The sequence below is a fragment of the Pelophylax lessonae genome (assembly GCF_965119305.1).
Source record: "Pelophylax lessonae genome assembly, chromosome: 9".
NCBI classification, from domain to species: Eukaryota; Metazoa; Chordata; class Amphibia; order Anura; family Ranidae; genus Pelophylax; species Pelophylax lessonae.
In genome coordinates, this window is record NC_138776.1 from 12,253,906 (window position 1) to 12,276,607 (window position 22,702).

The 22,702-nt window shown below is 46.5% G+C and overlaps 1 protein-coding gene across 1 annotated transcript in view; it reads left to right on the forward strand.

Annotated features, from left to right (window-relative positions):
* RRP12 (ribosomal RNA processing 12 homolog) overlaps positions 1-22,702 on the forward strand; it is a 135,287-nt gene that overhangs the window by 38,818 nt on the left and 73,767 nt on the right. Inside the window, exons 13-18 of the mRNA XM_082268363.1 lie at positions 97-211; positions 293-435; positions 4,815-4,936; positions 11,604-11,668; positions 14,200-14,362; positions 18,794-18,948. Of these exons, the coding sequence (XP_082124489.1) occupies positions 97-211; positions 293-435; positions 4,815-4,936; positions 11,604-11,668; positions 14,200-14,362; positions 18,794-18,948 (763 nt within the window). The remainder of the gene's footprint in view (positions 1-96; positions 212-292; positions 436-4,814; positions 4,937-11,603; positions 11,669-14,199; positions 14,363-18,793; positions 18,949-22,702) is intronic.

Here is a 22,702-nt window from a genome sequence, read left to right on the forward strand (position 1 = left end):
AGATTACTCCTATATACCATGACCTGGATAAATGAGAACCTTCACAGATATGTTTCCAGCTTTTCTTTTATTCGACTTTTATTTTGCATCCATCAGATTTGTAGAAGACGGCTTATCCTACAAATTCCACTCCTCCTGGTCCTTTGTCCTGCAGGTTCTGCAGACTTTCTTTGAGGTTGCCGGGAAGTCCTGTCACTCATTTATGAAGAAGGTGAGTGGATATAAGAAGATTCCGGTGTTATGAAAAAATTCATAATGTTCTTCACTGCTAACTGAGAGGTTTGCTTTGCAGTGTCTACAGACCCTCGCTGACCTCCGTGTCTCTCCTCACTTCCCACACACCGGAGACCTGGACCGCACCGTGGGGGCGGCTGTGGAGAGCATGGGACCAGAGGTGGTCCTGAAGGCCATCCCTCTGCAGATCGATGGCACAGAGTAAGTTACACATTGATTAGCATTACTTTGTCTTCCTTTAACCACTTCAGGACCGGAAGGATTTACCCCCTAATGACCAGGCCATTTTTTTGCGGTTTGGCACTGCGTTACTGCGCGGTCGTGCGATGCTGTACCTCAATAAAATCGATGTCCTCTTTTCCCACAAATAGAGCTTTATTTTGGTGGTATTTGATCACCTCTGTGATTTTTTTTGCGATATAAACAAGAGCGACGATTCTGAAAAGAAAAATTTTTTTTTTTCACTTTCTGCTATATAACATTCCCCAAAAAAATGAAAAATCAAAATTTTTTTACATTTTTAGCCAATTTGTTTTCTGCTACATATTTGTGGTAAAAAAAATCGCAATAAGTGTATTTTGATTGGTTTGCACAAAAGTTATCGCATCTACAAGTTGAGGAAAGATTTATGTCATTTTATTATTTTTTTTTTTTTACTAGTAATGGCGGCGATCTGCGATTTTTAGCGGGACTGCGACATTGCGGCGGACAGATCGGACCCTTAACTGACATTTTTGACACTTTTGGGGGTACCAGTGACATTCCTACAGTAATCACTGCTAAAAATATGTACGGTCACTGTAATAATGACACTGGCAGGGAAGGGGTTAACACAGTGTGATCAGTGGGTTAAATGTGAGCCTAGGGGAGTGATTCTAACTGCATGGGGGGCGGGGCTTTTGAAATGATCATAGAGACCTGTGATCCTTCTATATAGGATCACAGGTCTCTATGATCATTTCAAAAGCCCCGCCCCCCATGCAGTTAGAATCACTCCCCTAGGCTCACATTTAACCCACTGATCACACTGTGTTAACCCCTTCCCTGCCAGTGTCATTATTACAGTGATCATTCCAGGGAGAAGAACGGTCAGCTGTGTTTACAACATCCGGCCGTCCTTCTCTCTCAGCGGGGAACGATCGCGGGTGGCAGACAGCAATCGGAGCCGCTGGCCCTGTGCATTGGAGTCCCCACTGCCAAGTGGGGGGCGGGAGCACGCCACCGGCGGCGTGCGCTTGCCCCCTAGCTGCGGGCACACATCCGACGTAGAGCTAAGTCGGTTCACGCAGGAGGGCCAGGCTGCCGCAGTAAAACTGCGGCAGGTGGGTGGGAACAGGTTAACGTAAGCTGAATTCCTGTTTTTTTTTTTTTCCCACATTTTTAAATGTTTAAAATGATTTAAAAAGAAATTGCTTTAATATTGTTACTTTAACCACTTGCCCCCTTGAAGATTTACCCCCTTCATGACCATGCAATTTTTTTTTGTGATACAGCACTGTTACTTTAAATGACAATTGCGCTGTACCAAATAAAATTTGTCATCTTTTTTTCCCCCCCACAAATGGCTTCAAACCTCCTGCGTTTTTTTTTTCCTTGCGCTATAAACAAACACCAAATATTCTGGGGAAAAAAATTTTTTTACTTTCTGCTATAAAACACATCCAATAAAAAAAAATTAAATCAAATTTCTTCATAAATTTAGGCCAATCTGTATTCTGCTACATGTTTTTGGTAAAATCCCTTTAGGCGTATATTGGTTTACGCAAACGTTATCGTGTCTACAAACTATGGGATATATACTGGATTTTTTTTCTTTAAAGCGGAGTTCCGGCCTCAAAATCGAAACAATCGATTTTGGGCCATCCGCTTGCTGATTGCAACCTGAAAGAAATTGATCCTGTCAATTTTTTTTTTTTTTGGTCACTTACCTTGTTATAGAAGAAAAATTACTCACCTTCCTTCCACTTCCTCCCTCTGCGGCCCGCGCCGTCTCTTCCGGTTTGCAATGATTCCTGGGAGCTGAACGTTATCGTTCCCAGGAATCAATGTGCCTGCACCAGCCCCGATCGTCACTTCCGGTGCGCACGCGTCATTCACTGCTAAACAGCTTCTGGGCATGCCCAGAAGCTGTGCAGGGATGACGTGCTTTCACCCGAAGTGACGAGCGGGGCCGGTGCAGTGCATTGTGGGACTCCGACGTCACGGAAGAGGGACGCTGCGGCTTCAGCTGCCCACACCTGAGATGGCAGTGCTGGAGAAGATCTTTTCAAGGTAAGTATTTCTTCTTACAGGTAAGTGCGACCCGGGACAGTTCAGAGGCTATCCATTGTGGAATGTACTAGACCTGACTGTCCCGGGGGTATATTTATCTAAAATTCACCCCCCAGGCCGGAACTCCACTTTAATGCTAGTAATGGTGGCAATCAGCGACTTGACTGCGATATTGCAGTGGACAATCGGACACTAACTGACACTTTGCGGGAACCAGTGACACTAATATAATGATCAGTGCTGTGCTAATGACACTAGCTGAGAAGGGATTAACATCTAGGGCAATCAAAGGGTTAACTGTGTGCCTAGCCAGTGTTTTTATGTACCGTGTGTGCTGCTTTTACTGAGGGAAGAGATGGATTTTAGTTCATGCTTTGCAGGAACACAGAACCCATCCCTTCCACCCTGTCAGAACAGAACTTTGCCTTGTTTACACAGAGCTCTGTTCTGAGTCACTGCCTAACGATCGGGGGGTGGCAGCGGACATCGAGTGCCTGGCACCCGCAGATCAGCTTCTGCTGTGAATAAATTCAGCAAAAGTGGTGCGCCAGTGGTGTGCGCCCCCTGTAGGTGGAAGTGCAGAATCACGTATATTCAGGTGCATCTCAAAAACTAGAACATCATCAAAAAGTTCATTTATTTCAGTAATTCAATGGAAAAAGTGAAACTCGTATATTATATATAGATTCATTACACACAGTGATATTTCAAGAATTTATCTCTTAGAATTTTGATGATTATGGCTTTCAGCGAGTGACACCCTAAAATTCAGTATCTCAGAAAATTAGATTACATAATGCCAATAAAAAAAAAAAAAGATTTTTAATACAGAAATGTTGTCTTAGTGAAAAGTCTGTCCATGTACAGTATAGGATGCACTCAATACTTGGTCGGGGCTCCTTTTCATGAATTACTGCATCAATGCGGCGTGGCATGGAGGCGATCAGCCTGTGGCACTGCTGAGGTTTTATGGAAGCCCAGGTTGCTTTGATAGCGGCCTTCAGCTCCTCTGCGTTGTTGGGTCTGATGTCTCTCATCTTCCTCTTGACAATACTCCACAGATTCTCTATGGGGTTTAGGTCAGGCCAGTTTGCTGGCCAATCAAGCACAGTGATCCCATGATCATGTGACCAGGTATTGGTAGTTTTGGCAGTGTGGGCGGTGCCAAGTCCTGCTGGAAAATGAAATCAGCATCTCCATAAAGCTGGTCAGCAGAGGGAAGCATGAAGTGCTCTAGAATTTCCTGGTAGAAGGCTGCACAGACTTTGGACTTGATAAAACACAGTGGACCAACACCAGCAGATGACACGGCCCCCCAAATCATCACTGACTGTGGAAACTTCACACTGGGCCTCATGCAGCTTGGATTCTGTGCCTCTCCACTCCTCCTCCAGACTCTGGAACCTTGATTTCCAAATGAAATGCAAAACGTTCATCCCAAAAGAGTACTTTGGACCACTGAGCAACAGTCCAGTTCTTTTTCTCCTTAGCCCAGGTAAGAGACTTCTGACGTGGTCTCTGGTTCGGGAGTGGCTTCACACAAGTCATGAGACAGTTGTAGCCCATGTCCTGGATACGTCTGTGAGTCGTGGCTCTTGAAGCATTGACACCAGCTGTAGACCACTTCTTGTGATTCTCCCCAAAATTCTTGAATGGCCTTTGCTTCATAATCCTCTCAAGGCTGCAGTTATCCCTTTTGTGCACCTTTTTTCTACCACTTTTTCCTTCCACTCACATTTTCATTAATATGCTTGGATACAGCACTCTGTGAACCGCCAGCTTCTTTAGCAATGACCTTTTGTGACTTACCCTCCCTGTTGAGGGTGTCATTGACTGTCTTCTGGACAACTGTCAAGTCAGCAGTCCTCCCCATAATTGTGTTGCCTACTGAACCAGACTGAAAGACCATTGCGCAAATATAATGTGACAAAATATTGCAACGACTGGAATTTTACTCTCTTGGGTTTTAGTTAAAAAAAAAAAAAAAAAATATATATATATATATATATATATATATATATATATATATATATATATATATATATGTGTTTTGGGGTTCTAAGTAGTTTGCTTGCAAAAAAATACAGATTTTTACATGTAAAAAACAAATGTCTGAAACTGGCCGGGTCTTTAAGTGGTTAAAAGAATATACTGGTAAAATGTCCTCTAAAAGCTTATACTGGGATATCTCAGATGTGACAATAAATTCTATTGGCTGAGTGAGTTGTAGCCGATTTCATCTACACATATAGAAGTAGAACGTCTGTTATGAACTAATAGATGTTGTGTAACTTTATTTTTTTTGTCAGGGAGACGTGCGACTTTCCCCGCAGCTGGCTGGTGCCTGTGATCCGCGATCATGTGAAGAACACAGAGCTGGGATTCTTCACCAGATACTTCCTACCGCTGGCAGCTAATGTGAAGAAGAGAGGTAATTCACCCAATTCAACCGGCTTTAACCGGTTCCGTACCGCCCATCGCCGATTTACTGCGGCAGGGCGGCCCTCCTACGCGAAACGATGTAGACCTACGTCGGTGGTGCGTCTGCAGCTAGGGGGCGAGCACGCGCCACTGGCGGCGGCGTGCTCCCGCCCCCCCACCCGGCAGCAGGGACTCCGATGCACGGGGCAGGTGGCTCCGATTGCCTCCTGACACCCGCGATCGTTCCCCACTGAGAGAGGACGGTCAGCTGTTATAAACACAGCCAACCATTCTTCTCTCTGGAATGATCACAGAGCGCCTGTGATCCTTCTATATAGGATCACAGGTCTCTATGGTCATTTCACAAGCCCCGCCCCCCCACAGTTAGAATCACTCCCCTGGGCTCACATTTAACCCCTTGATCACCCACAGGGTTAACCCCTTCCCTGTCAGTGTCATTATTACAGTAACAGTGCATATTTTTAGCACTGATTACTGTAGTAATGTCACTGGTCTCCCCTAAAAGTGTCAAAAATGTCAGTTAGGGGTCCGATCTGTCCGCCGCAATGTCGCAGTCCTGCTAAAAATCACATATCACCGTCATTACTAGTAAAAAAAAAAAAAAGTGACATAAATCTTTCTCCTAGTTTGTAGACGCGATAACTTTATGCTTATTGCAGTTTTTTTTAACCAAAAATGTCAGTTAGGGGTCCAATCTGTCTTCCACAATGTCGCAGTCCCAATAAAAATCGCTGATCACCGCCATTACTAGTAAAAAAAATAAAAATGACATAAATCTTTCCCGTAGTTAGTAGACACAATAACTTTTGCGCAAACCAATCAAAATACGCTTATTGCGATATTTTTGGTAAAAAAAAAAAAAATGTGGCAGAAAACAAATTGGCCTAAAATGTTAAAAAATTTTGATTTTTAAATTATTTTTTTAAAAATGTTTTATAGCAGAAAGTGAAAAATATATATATTTTTTTTCAGAATTGTGGAATATTTTTCTGTTTATAGCGCAAAAAATAAAAATCGCACAGGTGATCAAATACCACCAAAAGAAATATCTATTTGTGGGAATAAAAGGACATCAATTGTATTTGGGTACAGCGTCGCACGACTGCGCAATTGTCTGTTAAAGTAACGCAGTGCCGAATCGCAAAATACGGCCTGGTCAATAGGGGGGAAAATCCTTCCGGTCCAGAAGTGGTTAATGTCTGCATGCTGCACATATGCGTCCATGGACGGGGTGAGGTTTCCAAGCTGGGAGTGTTCTCGCCGTGCGCTCCCAGCACTGACCGAGTTGTCAAAGTAGGAATGATCAGGAGCCAGCGGAATGGGCTCCGGGGGCATGTGACCTCTGTGACAGCCAATCACAGTGGTTACAATCTGGCAGTTCTTCCCACCCCCTTGGTGCAGAGACTAAAGTTAAAGGGATGCCAGGGCTGGGCATGAGTAATTTGGTGTTTCACGTTTACAGAATAGAACCATTTACAGAACAATTCACCATTGTTACATAGGAGCGTTCAGTCTAATGTTCTCACACATGCAGGAGGGCCTTTTATTGAGTTTTAATAACAATTTAGAAAAAACAAAAACGAATGCCAGATTGACATTTAACCACTTGCCGACCGCCACAAGTATATATACGTCGGCAGTCAGCCCCTCACAGGCAAAGTGACGTACCGGTACGTCACTAGCCTGTGAGGCTCTGGGGAGCGAGCGCCGGGCACTCACGATCGTTCGTGACAGAGGGAGAAAGGCAGGCGGCTGATGTAAACAAGCCGCCTGTCATTCTCCCCTGTGTATGAATGGTGATCATACGGTTCTACTATGTAGGACTGTTGATCATTGTTCATACATCTCAAGCCACAGCCAATCACAGTTAGAATCACGCCCCTAGAGACACACACAACCCCTCCCTCTCAAATAAAGTTAACCCCTTCCCTGCCAGTGTCATTTTACAGTAACAGTGCATATGTATAGCACTGATTACTGTAGTAATGTCACTGGTACCCCCAAAAGTGTCAAAAATGTCAGTCAAGGGTCCGATCTGTCCGCCGCAATGTCGCAGTCCCGCAAAAAAAATCGCAGATCGCCGCCATTACGCGTTAAAAAAAAAAACAACAAAAATGACAAAAATCTTTCCCTTTGTTAGTAAACGCAATAACTTTTGCGCAAACCAATCAAAATACGCTTTTTGCGATATTTTTTTTTTTTAAACCAAACATATGTAGCATAAAACAAATTGGCCGAAAATGTTAAAAAATTTTGATTTTTTTTTCCTTTTTTTTTTTTTTTTCGGGAATTTCATATAAAAAAAAGTGAAAAATATTATTGTTTTTGCAAAATTGTCGCTTTTTTTTGTTTATAGCGCATGATCAAAAAATCGCACAGGTGATCAAATACCACCAAAAGAAAGCTCTGTTTGTGGGAAAAAAAGGACGTCAAATTCGTTTAGGTACAGCGTCGCACCACCGCGTAATTGTCCGTTAAAGTCACGCAGTCCAGAATCGCAAAATACCCCCTGGTCAGGAAGGGGGTAAAATCTTCCGGGGCTTAAGTGGTTAACTGCTTAAAGTGTGGTTGTACAGTCTCAAGGTTTTGTACTTTAATGCATAGAAAACCTCCTGTGCCGCAGCTACCCCAGACCCCCCTTTTTGTTACCTAATCCCGATCTGTTTCAGCGATGTTCACAAACACAGCAGCCCCAGCCACTGGCTCTCTCTCTCTCTTCTTTGAACAGATTGATAGCATTGGTGTCCGTTGGCTCCCGCTGCCGTCAATCAAATCCTGTGACATTGAAGCGGGGCTGAGTGCCGCTGTCCGTGTCAATAAGCACAGCAGTGGGACCCGGTAGCGAGATCCCCCTCCATGGAAAGCGGCTTCATGTCATTGTCAATAAAAGCCTTTGACACTTATGAAATCTTGTATTCTACTTCAATATCCCATAGTAACATCTGACACAAAGACATAAAACACTGAGGCAGCTGACTTTGTGAAAATTATTTGCATCATTCTCAAAATCTTTGGCCACGGCTGTATATTAACCACTTCAGCTCCGCAAGGTTTTACCCCCCCCCCCCCCCTTAATGACCAGGCCATTTTTTTTTCGATTTGGCACTGCGTTGCTTTAACTGACAATTGCGCGGTCGTGCGACGTTGTACCCAAATAAAATGGATGTCCCTTTTTCCCCCACAAACAGAGCTTTCTTTTGGTGGTATTTGTTCACCTCTGCGATTTTTAGGTTTTGTGCTATAAACCAAAAAAGAGCAAAATTTTTGAAAAAAAAAAATCTATATATATATTTTTTTTTTTACTTTCTGCTATAAAACATTCCCAATAAAAAATTTTTTAAAAAAAAATCCATTTTTTTTCAGTTTAGGCCAATTTGTATTCTGCTTCATATTTTTGGTAAAAAAAGAAAACATCCCAAAAAGCGTGTAGTAATTGGTTTGCGCAAAATTTACAGCTTTTACAAACTATGGGATAGATCTTTGGACTTTTTATTTTTATTTTTTTAAATTCGTAATGGCGGCGATCAGCAATTTTATCAGGACTGCGACATTACGGCGGACGAATCTGACACTAAGTGACACTTTTTGGGGACCAGTGACATTAATACAGGGATCAGTGCTAAATAATATGCACTGTTACTTTATAAATGACACTGGCAGGGAAGGGGTTAACACTGGGGGTGATCAAGGGGTTAAATATGTTTCCCTGTATGTGCGTTCTCACTGTGTGGGGGATGGATTGAACAGAGGCACAGAGAGATCGGTGATTCAGCTTAGGTGAATCACAGATCTTTCCCTGCCACTGACAGGAGAGCCGTCTTGCATTGTTTACATTCCAGACGGCTCTCCTGTCAGTCTAGCCAAAGATAGCAGGAGGCCGGCGGCGATCGAGCCCGCTCCTCCCGTGGTCTGCCTCCCGCTGTGTCTAATCACAGACCGAGACCGCGTGCACATATTCACCTAGATCTACGTGATCATGCTCAGCCGAGCCGCAGTAAATCTGCGTGGGGCGCGTGGCAAGTGGTTAAAGTGTAAAGGCAACATTTAAAATAAAAATAAAAAACATATCTGCTCGTTGTAATATTTTTTTCCAAGGAGCAGTCGCGATCCTCCTCTTTCTGGTTCCTCTCCTCCCCCCTGCTGAGTGCCCCCATGGCAAAACACTTGCTATGGGGGCTCTTGTGTGTGCTCGCTTCCGAGCCCCGCTCTGTGTCCATAAGACAACGAGTGCGCGGCTCAGCCCCGCCTCTGCTCCCTCCTCACCGGCTGTGATTGACAGCAACAGGAGCCAATGGCTCCCCGCAGCTGCTTCACAGCCATAGAGTAGGAAGAGACCTGGGAGAGCCTCTGCTCTTGTGCACATCGCTGAATCGAGGTTGGGCTTAGGAAAGTATTGAATGCATCAAGGTAAAAAACCTTCAGCCTTTACAACCACTTTAAGTTTTTTTTTTTTTTTTTTTCCTTGGGTTTAGATTTGTGTCACAGCAAACTGGCTGTTAACCACTTGGTTACTGGGCTCTTTTACCCCCCTTCCTGCCCAGGCCAATTTTCAGTCAGTTCTTTCACACTTTGAATCACAATTGCGCGGTCATGCTACACTGTACACATATGAATCCTTCAATTTTTTTCACACAAATAGGGCTTTCTTTTGGTGGTATTTAATCACCTCTGGGGTTTTATTTTTTTGCTAACCCAACAAAAAAAACTAAAAATTTGGAGAGAAAAAAAAAAGCTTTCAGTTTGTTATAAAATTTTGCAAACAGGTAATTTTTCTCCACTTATGTGTGCTGATGAGGCTGCACTGATGAGGCTGCACTGATGAGGCTGCACTGATGAGGCTGCACTGATGAGGCTGCACTGATGAGGCTGCACTGATGAGGCTGCACTGATGAGGCTGCACTGATGAGGCTGCACTGATAGGCAACACTGAAGGGACATGATAGGTGGCACTGAAGGGCACTAATGAGGAGGCACTGTTGGACACTGATGAGGTGGCACTGATAAGGCAACACTGAAGGGCGCTGATGAAGCGGCGAGGAGGAGGCACTGGCGGGCACTGTTGGAACTACACTAATAATCAGGACACTGATAATTAGTGCCCTGTGGTATCGGTGTAGATGTCACTTGAGCAAAAGCCATTTATTGTCTCTCCTCTCCTCACGCTGTCAGCATGCTGATAAATGGCTTGTGTTTACATCGTGATCTGCTGTTATTCGACACAGCTGGTCACGTGGTAAATGGCTGCTTTGATTGGCCCTTTACCCCAATCCGTGATCAGCTGTGTCCTAAGGACGCAGCGATCACAGAGCGTGCTGCTTGCGCACCGCAGGGGGTGAATGATCACGGAAGGACGTCCATGGATGCCCTCCCTCCCGGGTTGTAACCATCTTTCGGCTCTAGCACCAGTGGGAACCGGTTAACGAGCTCCTCACTGGCCTCTGTAACTGCAGGCATTGTCGAGCAACACATCCACAAAGTCCAATGACTTTGGTGGTCTTCCAATGTAAACATAGGGCAAGTGCACGGTTTACACTGGAACAGCCAAGGGAGCCGTGTGAGCTAATGCAGCATCACTCCTGTGAGAGAGGGAGCAAGGTGAGCAAAATCAGCATCACTTCTGGGAGAGGGAACAGGGTGAGCGAAGACTGTCAATTCTGGGAGAGGGAGCAGGGTGAGCTAAAGCAGCTCCACTTCTGAAGGAGGGAACAGGATGAGCTAAGGCAACGTCAATTCTGGGAGAGAGGGGGTAGGGTGAGCTAAAGCAACAGGACTTCTGGGAGAGAGGGAACAGTGTGAGATAAAGCAGCATGACTTCTGGTAGAGAGGGAGCAGGGTGAGCTAAAGCAGCATCACTTCTGGGAGAGAGGGAGCAGGGTCAGCTAAAGCAGCTCCACTTCTGGGAGAAGGAAAAGGGTGAGCTAAAGCAGCTCCACTTCTGGGAGAGGGAGCAGGGTGAGCTAAAGCAACATCACTTCTGGGAGAGCGGGAGCAGGGTGAGCTAAAGCAGCTCCACTTCTGGGAGAGGGAGCAGGGTGAGCTAAAGCAGCTGATAAACTAACTAGACTTTGTGTGCAGTGCCTCTGTAATGCACTTTCAGACTCATTAACTGCTCGTTGCATAAATGTCTGAATGTCCAAAGTCAGGCCATGGGCTCAACATTTGGGTTATGGAAGGAAAAAGAACATCCAGTGAAAACTTGTGAGCACACACACACACCATATAGATTGCATCCTATACACACACACACACACACCATATAGACTCCATGCAGATTTCATCCTAGGTGGTGCATTTTGAAGTTGGATGCTCTGTAGTGGGAAGTATCATTTCTTAAGCCTCTTGCAAAGGAAGATGTAAAATTCAGGCTTATTTTCCTACCTGTGAGCCACAGCTGCTGCATACAGCCGCCCGTGTCATATCAATTACAGGAGGCAGCTGTAAGCGGGTATACGCCTATACTTTATGCAGACAGTTGCATGTACATGTTCAACTACCACCATATAACTACCTGGGGCCTTACCTTTATTTTGCACTATTGCCATATAATGCACCTGTGAGGTCTAGGTCCTGTAAACACCTCAAATTCGTTTTTTTGAAAATTCTGCTGAAATTATTCTGCATGTCTGTAATGGATTTTTTGTTCTTTTACTCTTCAGCTGGTGAACTGGCTCAAGCAGGAAGAAACCTTGAGGCCAAAATCTACGAGACTCTCCAGTGGCAGGTAAGTGATACCTCCAGTGTTTCTGTAATTGAAGTGCACATCCGACCATCACACTTATGAGATTGACATCTCATTTCAAAGCCATGGCCATTAAAGCGGACCTCCCCCGCAACGTTAATAAGCTACCAGTGCTAATTACATGTATTTATCCAATGCAGTAGACCCGCATTTAGTAGCACACTGCTTTCTTTACTACATTTACAAAGTCCCACTGGTCCATCCTGCCTGCGCTCTGCATCCAATTTTACCATTCTCTGTGCTGGCCAACCAATGGCATCTGTGCCAGATCTCGGTGGGGCAGATTGCCTTTTCTCCCCTCCCTGAGATCTCACAAGATCCTGCAGTTTACAGATGAGATTTCCCTGGAAGGTGCTGGGGATGTAGCCTTCCCAGGGGGCAGATATGAGGCCAGGGGTATGTCACCAGCACCTCACTATACCAGGAAGTGGAATCGAAAAAATTTTGACTGTTAAATCTATAATCTTACACCACTTAAAGACTGGGCTTTTTCCATCACTCTTCTTTGTTTGCATTATGTTTTTTTTTTTTGCTAGAAAATTTCTTAGAACCCCAAACACTTTTAACCACTTGCCGAGCGCTCACAGTATATTTACTGCGGCGGTCAGCCCCTCACAGGCAGAGCGACTTAGGTCTATGTCGCTAGCCTGTAAAGGCTCTGGGGAGCGAGCGCACGCCGCCGGATGCGCGCTCCCGCTCGGTCACGCACCCCCCCCCCCCCCCACGCGTGTGCCCGGCGGACATCGCGAGCACTCGCGATCGTCCGTTACACCGGGAGAAAGGCAGGCGGCTAATGTAAACAAAGCCGCCTGTCATTCTTCCCTGCGTAAGAATGGAGATCACACGGTTCTGCTTTGTAGGACCATTGATCTCTGTTCTTACACCAGTAGCCACATCCAATCACAGTAAGAAACATGCCCCTAGGGACACGCTTAACCCCTCCCTCTCAAAAAGTTAACCCCTTAACTACCAGTGTCATTTTACAGTAACAGTGAATATGTATAGCACTGATTACTGCAGTAATGTCACTGGTACCCCCAAAAGTGTCAAAAATGTCAGTCAAGGGTCCGATCTGTCCGTCCCAATGTCGCAGTCCCGCAAAAAAAAATCGCAGATCGCCGCCATTATGCGTTAAAAAAAAAAAAACAAAAATGACAAAAATCTTTCCCTTAGTAAACGCAATAACTTTTGCGCAAACTAATCAAAATACGCTTTTTGCTATTTTTTTTTTTTTTTTTGCGGTACTGCGACATTGCGGCGGACAGATCGGACAGATCGGACCCTTGACTGACATTTTTGACACTTTTGGGGTTACCAGTGACATTACTACAGTAATCAGTGCTATACATATGCACTGTTACTGCAAAATGACACTGGTAGTGAAGGGGTTAACTTTATTTGAGAGGGAGGGGCTGTGTGTGTCCCTAGGGGCGTGATTCTAACAGTGATTGGCTGTGGCCTGAGCTGTAGAAACAGTGATCAACGGTCCTACATGGTAGAACCGTGTGATCACGGTTTCTACACAGGGGAGAATGACAGGCGGCTTGTTTACATTAGCCGCCTGCCTTTCTCCCTCTGCAGCGACGATCGCAGAGTGACCGGCGGACATCGGGTCCGCCGGTCACACGCGTGGGGGGGTCCGTGACCACGCGGGAGCGGGAGCGCGCGCTCGCTCTCTAGACCCTCACAGGCTAGTGACGTAGATCTACGTCACTCTGCCTGTGAGGGGCTGACTGCCGACGTAAATAGTCGTGCGGCAGTCGGCAAGTGGTTAAAAGAGAACCAATCGTCGTTTCTGAAAAAAATAAAATAAAACTGAAGGTGCAGGCATGATCTCAGTGTAACCACTTGAAATCCAGCGATGTTTGGGTACGTCATTGGTCATAAAGTGATTAAAGATGTTTAGGGATCAGCTTGCAGAGCTGCATGCACTAGGGCTGTTGTTGAGACTGTTTTTGACTATACCGACCTCCACTCTTTTCCACAAGACCCTAAAGTGTTTGTGGGCGTATGTTCCCATTTGTGAGGTCAGGTACTGATATTGGGTGAGAAGACCCGGCCCACCATCAGTGGCTCATTTCATCCCAAAGGTGATTAGTAGGGTTAAGGTCAGGACACTCCCAAGTTCTTCCACACCAAACCCATTAAACCAAACCATAACAGCCTCCACTCTTCTTGGACGCCTTTCTACAAGATTTTGAAGTGTGTCTCGGAGAGTTTGTGCCCATTTAGCCTAAAGAACATTTGTTGTGAGGTCAGGTAATGATGTTGGATGTGAAGATTTGGGTGGAAACTGTCATTCCAATTCATCCCAAATGTCCTCAGTAGGAATCAGATCCTGGTTCTGTACAAGACACTCAAGTTCCTCCACACCAAACTGGTCAAGCCATGTCTTTATGGAGCTGGCTTTAGGGATCTGAATACAATAATTTGGAGGGCTGTCCACATATACATACATGGCCATAACATTTAACACACAATAAACATTGTAACCTTCGTTCTTTCTTTCCCAGATCTGGACGATGTTACCCGGATTCTGCACCAAGCCCACAGATGTAGGAGTTTCCTTCAAAGCAATTGCTCGCACTTTGGGAATGGCAATCGGTGATCGGCCAGACCTTCGACTTACTGTGTGCCAGGCTTTGCGTACACTCATCACTAAGGGGTGTGAAACAGGTAGGAGGAGCCAGGATTCCATGAAAGTTACATTTTGGAGGTTGTTGTTCATTCATACAATATTAGCGTATAACCACCTCCGCTCCGGAAGATTTTACCCCCTTCATGACCAGGGCGTTTTTTGCTTTTTGGCACTACGTTACTGTAACTGGTAATTGCGTGGTCATGCAACACTGTACCCAAATAAAATTTAAAAAAAAAATATATACATTTATTATAATGTTTTCACACAAATAGAGCTTTCTTTGGTGGTATTTGATCCCCATTGGGGTTTTTTTTTTTATGCACTATAAACCAAAAAAGAGCACAAATTTGTGAGAGAAAATTTTTGTTTTACTTTGTTACATATTCAATAAAATTTTAAAAATCTAATTTTTTCTTACATTTAGCACAAAATGCATTCTGCTACATGTCTTTGGTAAAAAAAAAAAAAATCCACGTGCCCTGGGCCGCCATTTTCTCCGTCCACAATTGCACCATTTACTGTTAAGCAGGCACAGTCCGTTTTCACAGTAAGATGCATTTTTCCCACTCACTTGAACAAACAATTTGCGATTCTGAGAGGAATTCTTTCATTGCCACGGGCAACCATTATTGTGCATTTGATTCCTCATCCCACTCTCCCGATCTCCCGTAGAACAGGCCTCACACTTCTCTTGAGCATTAAAACACAGTCCTTGAAGAAAATATCAAAAAATTGCATTTTTGTCTCAGCAGTTGCCATTAGCAACCGTTCCCGTAACCCAGGGCAATATCCCAGATGAGCCCCCAAATGTAGCACTGCCCCTTAGGGAGCTGCTGAGTGTGGATTCCCCTAGGTTACCCATAGCTACAGTCTGTAAGACTTGGCTCAGACAATGAAGAGTCCAGGGGATTTGGTTTTTGTGTTTTATTTTAGAACTTGGATGGGAGAAGGGATGAGTGGGATACTCCAACTATGAACTATGCACAATTTCTGAGGACAACTGACCATAGTGTGTGCGGCAAGGCCGCTGCTTCACCTTGCCACTGAAGTGAAGTAATAGATATGTTCTTAAATGAATTCCTCTTCTAGGTCCTAACCTGGCACCCCCCTTTCTCACTTCCCGTGCATGCTAGCCCCTGTCCACTGACTCTCCACTGGAGTGGTCCCCTTCCTGGGCAGATCCCTGGCAAGTTTCCCGGTTCTCATGGACACTGTTTTTCCCTGGGTTGCTCTGCCTTCAGCTCCACTTGTCAGTATGCTGGACCTCCTGGCTCAGCATCACACACTTGGTCCACTAGGCTGACTGCCTGTGACCACCTTTCTGACAGGAGGAGAGACAGCAGTCACCCTTCTTCTGGGAACTGACTTCCTGCCCAAAGACCTCCTGTCACATGTGCCCCCGGCTTTTAGGACCTATCCCAGAATGCACCACTGTTGTGCCAACCCACTGGGACAGCCACAAAAGCCTGTGTCACTGGCTGGGTTTCCTCCACTGTCCAACATGCTCTCCCATTGGATACAGTAGGGACACTCCTTCAGCCCAGATGAATCACACATGGACACATGTAACAGGCAGAACTAACAATCAGGCTCCCCTGATAAGCAGATGGAGCTGCTAAGCTTATACCAACCTAGCACCTACCTAGGAGGGTGCTACATACATACATATATATATATATATATATATATATATATATATATATATATATATATATATATATACATACATACATACACACAATACATATGTATCCTAGTAAGTTTAAAGGAGAGTTACGGCCTCGGACATGATTTTTTTTTTAATAAAAATACCCCCGGGACAGTCAGGGTTAGTACATTCCACAATGGATAGCCTCTGTACTGTCCCAGGTCGCACTTACCTTTTAGAAGAAATGCTTACCTTGAAAATTTCTTCTCCAGCGCTGCCATTTCAGGTGTGGGCAGCTGAAGCTAGCGCGTCCTCTTCGGCATCCTCTTCTGTGTTCTCTTCGGTCCCACAATGCCCTGCACCGGCCCCGCTCGTCACTTCTGGTGCAGGCACGTCATCCCTGCACAGCTTCTGGGCATGCCCAGAAGCTGTTTAGCAGGGAATGACGTGCCTGCACCGGAAGTGACGAGCGGGGCCGATGCAGGCGCGATGACGTTCAGCTCCCAGGAATCAATGCAAGGAGGAAGTGACGGCGCGGCCGCAGAGGGAGGAAGAGGAAGAAAGGTGAGTATATTTTCTTCTATAACAAGGTAAGTAAAGAGAAAAAAAAAATTGTGATTATTCATTTGTTTTTCAGGTGACATTTAGCAAGCAAAGAAAAACAAAGAAAGGGCTCACCGACCTAGCGCATTATCCTCATTAATAGGCTTTATTCATGCAACATATAAAATGGCTACTCACAAACATAGGCGAAAAAAGATCATATCAAGCTCAGTTGCTCCAGTGTCAGGAGTAGTCCATAAATTAGTCCATATCCAATGAGATAACGGCTGACGCGTTTCGAGGCTCAGCCTCTTCCTCAAAGCCACTCGACATTTAGCAAGCAGATGGGCCAAAATCGATTTTGAGGCCGGAACTCCGCTTTAATTGGTTTGCATGAAAGTGATAGCATTTACAGACTATGAGATTGATACTGGAATTATTTTCATTTTTTCTTATACTACCGGTAGTAATGGCGGTAATCGGTGAGTTATAATGGGACTGTGATAGTGCGGTGGGCAATCTGACTCTAACAGACACTTTGTGAGAACTGGTTAACTGCCACTGACATCTCGAGTGACACCAATCCAGTGATAATACTATACGTTGTCACTGTACTAATGACACTGGCTAGGCAGGGGTTAACATCTAAAGCATTTAAAGGGTTAAATGTGTGCCTAATTATTTACATAATTTTACTAGGTAAGGAAATATGGGAACCCGCATCCGCTAATTCGTGTGTACCAAATTCAAATAGTTATGGGACTTTTGTGGTTCTTATACAACTACAAGTTTCTTAAAAATAATTTTCTTTATTAAAATTTTATAAAACATTGTATACAGCTTTACTTGTCATATACAGCAGAAGATATTCACATCTTGTTTTTTTTTTTTATAAAGGCTACACTTGTTTTTCTTCCTCTACATGTTTCGCCCAAATGGCTTCGTCAGGGAGGACTGTTGCCAAAAGTAGTAGACCAAAATAGAAGTTATTTAACCGCTTGCCGGCCATATAGGGCAGCGAGGTGGCTCTCCTGGGCAGGATCACGTTATCTGTACGTGATCCTGCACTCCTGGGTCTGGGTCACGCACACGTGCGACCCGCTCCCGCTGTGCTTTTGGACATAGGAGGAACCAATCAGCGGGTCCGGTGGACGCGATGCTTGCAGGTACGCGCCGATCGTTGGAGAAACGAGCAGAACTGCAGGATGCCTATGTAAACAAGGCAAACCGCCGTTCTCTGAGAAGGGAAGGTTGTGATCCTGTGTTCCTGCAAAGCACAGATCTGTCTTCTCATACTACAAGCACCTCCCACACAGCACTCCCCAATCACATATTTAACCCTTTGATAGCCCCTGATGTTAACCACTGCCCTTAGCATTTTTTTTTTTTTAGCACTCTCTGGCCTACCTGTTGATGACTGGTCCTGGCGCTCAGCTCCGATCCGATGGCCTGGTCATTAAGGTCCCCAAAAAGTGTCAGTGTCAGATTTGTCTGCCGCAATGTCGCAATCCCACTAAAAATCTCTGATCGCCGCCATTACTAGTAAAAACAATAAAAAAATAAGTCCTTAAATCTTTCCCATAGTTTGTAAAACGCTATAACTTTTGCGCAAACCAATTTAATATAAGCTTTTTTGGGATTTTTACCAAAAATATGTAGCAGAATACAAATTGGCCTAAACTGAAAAAGAAATTCGGTTTTTGAAATTTTTTTTATTGGAAATGTTATTTTTTTTTCTAGAATTGTTGCTTTTTTTTTTTTTTTTTTTGTTTATAGCGCAAAAAAAAAAATTTTAATTGCAGAGGTGATCAGATATCACCAAAAGAAAGCTTTATTTGTGGGAAAAAAGGACATCAATTTTATTTGGGTACAGCATTGCAGGACCACGCAATTGTCAGTTAAAGCAACACAGTGCCGAATCGCAATTAAGGGGTCAAAATATTCCGGGCCTGAAGTGGTTAAAAAAAAAAAAAGGCTGAAACTCTGCTTTAATAAACGTTTGGATATTTTCTTGAAGATCCATGTGATGGCGATATATTCTTTTGACTCGCATTGCAATCTGCCTCGTGCCTCCTGCTGGTGGTTGCTACAGCACCCGCCTTAACCTTGTCGTTTCCAGGAAGGTGTGTAATGGGGACATTCTATATAGATGGTGATGTGAAGCACACAGAATTATAATACCTGACTGGCTGCTGTAATCGTTGAAGCCCCAGTTGGCTCATTTCCTCACTCCTGGTTCTCTGTGCATTCATCTAGTTTTTGTTTCTCTCTGCAGAGTCGGATAAAGCGGAAGTCAGCAGGTTTGCCAAGAACTTTCTCCCTATACTGTTCAATGTGTACAGCCAAGCTCCTGCACCAGGAGAGGGCGCCGCTCACAAGCTTCCAGTGCTGGATACAGTGCGAGTTTATCTAACAATCACAGACCAGCAGGTGAGTGGTTTTAAATGTATATATCATTTTTTTTTTCTTCTCACAGTGTGTCTGTGAGAGAGAAGGAAAAAATATATTTTATATACAGTATATGCATAGTTAATAGTAAGCTAATGTATAGCTCTGTGTAAGCTATAGAGTATATAAAAAGTGCAGCGCCTAAATGACAATACCCAAATGGCTGTGGGTAAATACATATGAACATGGGACAATGTCCTTTACAACGGCGCGACCATAAACATATTGCAAAGCATGAATCAGTCCTGTAGAAAAATAGTCTCTATAATGAAAAGAAAGGAGTGATGATAGGAAGCCGCTCCCGCTAAAGGTAGTCTCCACCAATGTGTAGGTAAAGCCAGGGTACTCTTACCAGACGTAGAGACCTTCAAATTAATGTAAGGTCAAACAGGCATGGGTAGTGAAAACCAGGTGAGGGTGTACCGATCATCTGCTTCCTTAAATTTTCAAGACCAGAATCCAGGGATAAATGAACAAGTTAAAGGACTTTCCTCTGTTCCAGCACTGGTACCAAGATGAAATGGACCTCGCAAAAAATACATGGGAATCCAGATAGTGTAATACGTCCAGAGCAAAAATAGACGGGTACTCACATATAATCAGTTCGTATATAGCGTGGAATATCCTAGATGGCCGCGGCGGTAGCGTGCTTGCGTGCGTCAAACGTGACTGACGCGTTTCGTCACAGACTTTATCAAAGGCGCCTTTGATAGTCTGTGACGACGAAACTCGTTAGTCACGTTTGACGCACGCTACCGCCGCGGCCATCTAGGATATTCCACGTTGTATACAAACTGATTATATGTGAGTACCTGTCTATTTTTTCTCTGTAATAAAGCTAACTGGACGTATTTCACTATCTGGATTCCCATGTATTTTTTGCGAGGTCCATTTCATCTTGGTATCCGTGCTGGAACAGAGGAAAGTTCTTTAACTTGTTCATTTATCCCTGGATTCTGGTCTTGAAAATTTAAGGAAGCAGATGATCGGTACGCCCTCACCTGGCTTTCACTACCCATGCCTATTTGACCTTTCATTAATTTGAAGGTCTCTACATCTGGTAAGAGTACCCTGGCTTTACCTACACATTGGTGGAGACTACCTTTAGCAGGAGCGGCTTCCTATCATCACTCCTTTCTTTTCATTATAGAGACTATTTTTCTACAGGACCGATTCATGCTTTGCGATATGTTTATGGTCACGCCGTTGTAAAGGACATTGTCCAATGTTCATATGTATTTACCCACAGCCATTTGGGTATTGTCATTTAGGCGCTGCACTTTTTATATTTTGTATTTTTGGATCTGGGTTCCTGTTGTGCCAGCTGCCATTGTATAGTTGTTTATTTATCTGAACATTCACATGTTTACATTTAGTAACTTAAGGGATCAGCGCGACTCTCCATTTTTCTTTTCTTTATCACTATGTAAGCTTTAGAGGTTCAGGAGCACAATACCTACAGAGTGCGGGGTTCAGAAGCGCGCTACCTACAGAGTGCGGGGTTCAGAAGCGCGCTACCTACAGAGTGCGGGGTTCGGAAGCGCGCTACCTACAGAGTGCGGGGTTCGGAAACGCGCTACCTACAGAGTGCGGGGTTCGGAAGCGCGCTACCTACAGAGTGCGGGGTTCGGAAGCGCGCTACCTACAGAGTGCGGGGTTCGGGAGCGCGCTACCTACAGAGTGCGGGGTTCGGGAGCGCGCTACCTACAGAGTGCGGGGTTCGGGAGCGCGCTACCTACAGAGTGCGGGGTTCGGAAGCGCGCTACCTACAGAGTGCGGGGTTCGGAAGCGCGCTACCTACAGAGTGCGGGGTTCGGGAGCGCGCTACCTACAGAGTGCGGGGTTCGGGAGCGAGCTACCTACAGAGTGCGGGGTTCGGAAGCGCGCTACCTACAGATGGCGGGGTTCGGGAGCGCGCTACCTACAGAGTGCGGGGTTCGGGAGCACGCTACCTACAGAGTGCGGGGTTCGGGAGCGCGCTACCTACAGAGTGCGGGGTTCGGGGTTCGGAAGCGCGCTACCTACAGAGTGCGGGGTTCGGAAGCGCGCTACCTTCAGAGTGCGGGGTTCAGAAGCGCGCTACCTTCAGAGTGCGGGGTTCAGAAGCGCGCTACCTACAGAGTGCGGGGTTCAGAAGCGCGCTACCTACAGAGTGCGGGGTTCAGAAGCGCGCTACCTACAGAGTGCGGGGTTCGGGAGCGCGCTACCTACAGAGTGCGGGGTTCGGGAGCGCGCTACCTACAGAGTGCGGGGTTCGGGAGCGCGCTACCTACAGAGTGCGGGGTTCGGGAGCGAGCTACCTACAGAGTGCGGGGTTCGGGAGCGCGCTACCTACAGAGTGCGGGGTTCGGGAGCGCGCTACCTACAGAGTGCGGGGTTCGGGAGCACGCTACCTACAGAGTGCGGGGTTCGGGAGCGCGCTACCTACAGAGTGCGGGGTTCGGGGTTCGGAAGCGCGCTACCTACAGAGTGCGGGGTTCGGAAGCGCGCTACCTTCAGAGTGCGGGGTTCGGAAGCGCGCTACCTACAGAGTGCGGGGTTCGGAAGCGCGCTAACTACAGAGTGCGGGGTTCGGGAGCGCGCTAACTACAGAGTGCGGGGTTCGGGAGCGCGCTACCTACAGAGTGCGGGGTTCGGGAGCGCGCTACCTACAGAGTGCGGGGTTCGGGAGCGCGCTACCTACAGAGTGCGGGGTTCGGGAGCGAGCTACCTACAGAGTGCGGGGTTCGGAAGCGCGCTACCTACAGATGGCGGGGTTCGGGAGCGCGCTACCTACAGAGTGCGGGGTTCGGGAGCACGCTACCTACAGAGTGCGGGGTTCGGGAGCGCGCTACCTACAGAGTGCGGGGTTCGGGGTTCGGAAGCGCGCTACCTACAGAGTGCGGGGTTCGGAAGCGCGCTACCTTCAGAGTGCGGGGTTCGGAAGCGCGCTACCTTCAGAGTGCGGGGTTCAGAAGCGCGCTACCTACAGAGTGCGGGGTTCAGAAGCGCGCTACCTACAGAGTGCGGGGTTCAGAAGCGCGCTACCTACAGAGTGCGGGGTTCGGGAGCGCGCTACCTACAGAGTGCGGGGTTCGGGAGCGCGCTACCTACAGAGTGCGGGGTTCGGGAGCGCGCTACCTACAGAGTGCGGGGTTCGGGAGCGCGCTACCTACAGAGTGCGGGGTTCGGGAGCGCGCTACCTACAGAGTGCGGGGTTCGGGAGCGCGCTACCTACAGAGTGCGGGGTTCGGGAGCGCGCTACCTACAGAGTGCGGGGTTCGGGAGCGCGCTACCTACAGAGTGCGGGGTTCGGGAGCGCGCTACCTACAGAGTGCGGGGTTCGGGAGCGCGCTACCTACAGAGTGCGGGGTTCGGGAGCGCGCTACCTACAGAGTGCGGGGTTCGGGAGCGCGCTACCTACAGAGTGCGGGGTTCGGGAGCGCGCTACCTACAGAGTGCGGGGTTCGGGAGCGCGCTACCTACAGAGTGCGGGGTTCGGGAGCGCGCTACCTACAGAGTGCGGGGTTCGGGAGCGCGCTACCTACAGAGTGCGGGGTTTGGGAGTGCTTCCTACAGAGTGTGGGGTTTGGGAGTGCTTCCTACAGAGTGTGGGGTTTGGGAGAGTGCTTCCTACAGAGTGTGGGGTTTGGGAGAGTGCTTCCTACAGAGTGCGGTGTTGGGGAGCGCGCCGCCTACAGAGTGCGGTGTTGGGGAGCGCGCCGCCTACAGAGTGCGGTGTTGGGGAGCGCGCCGC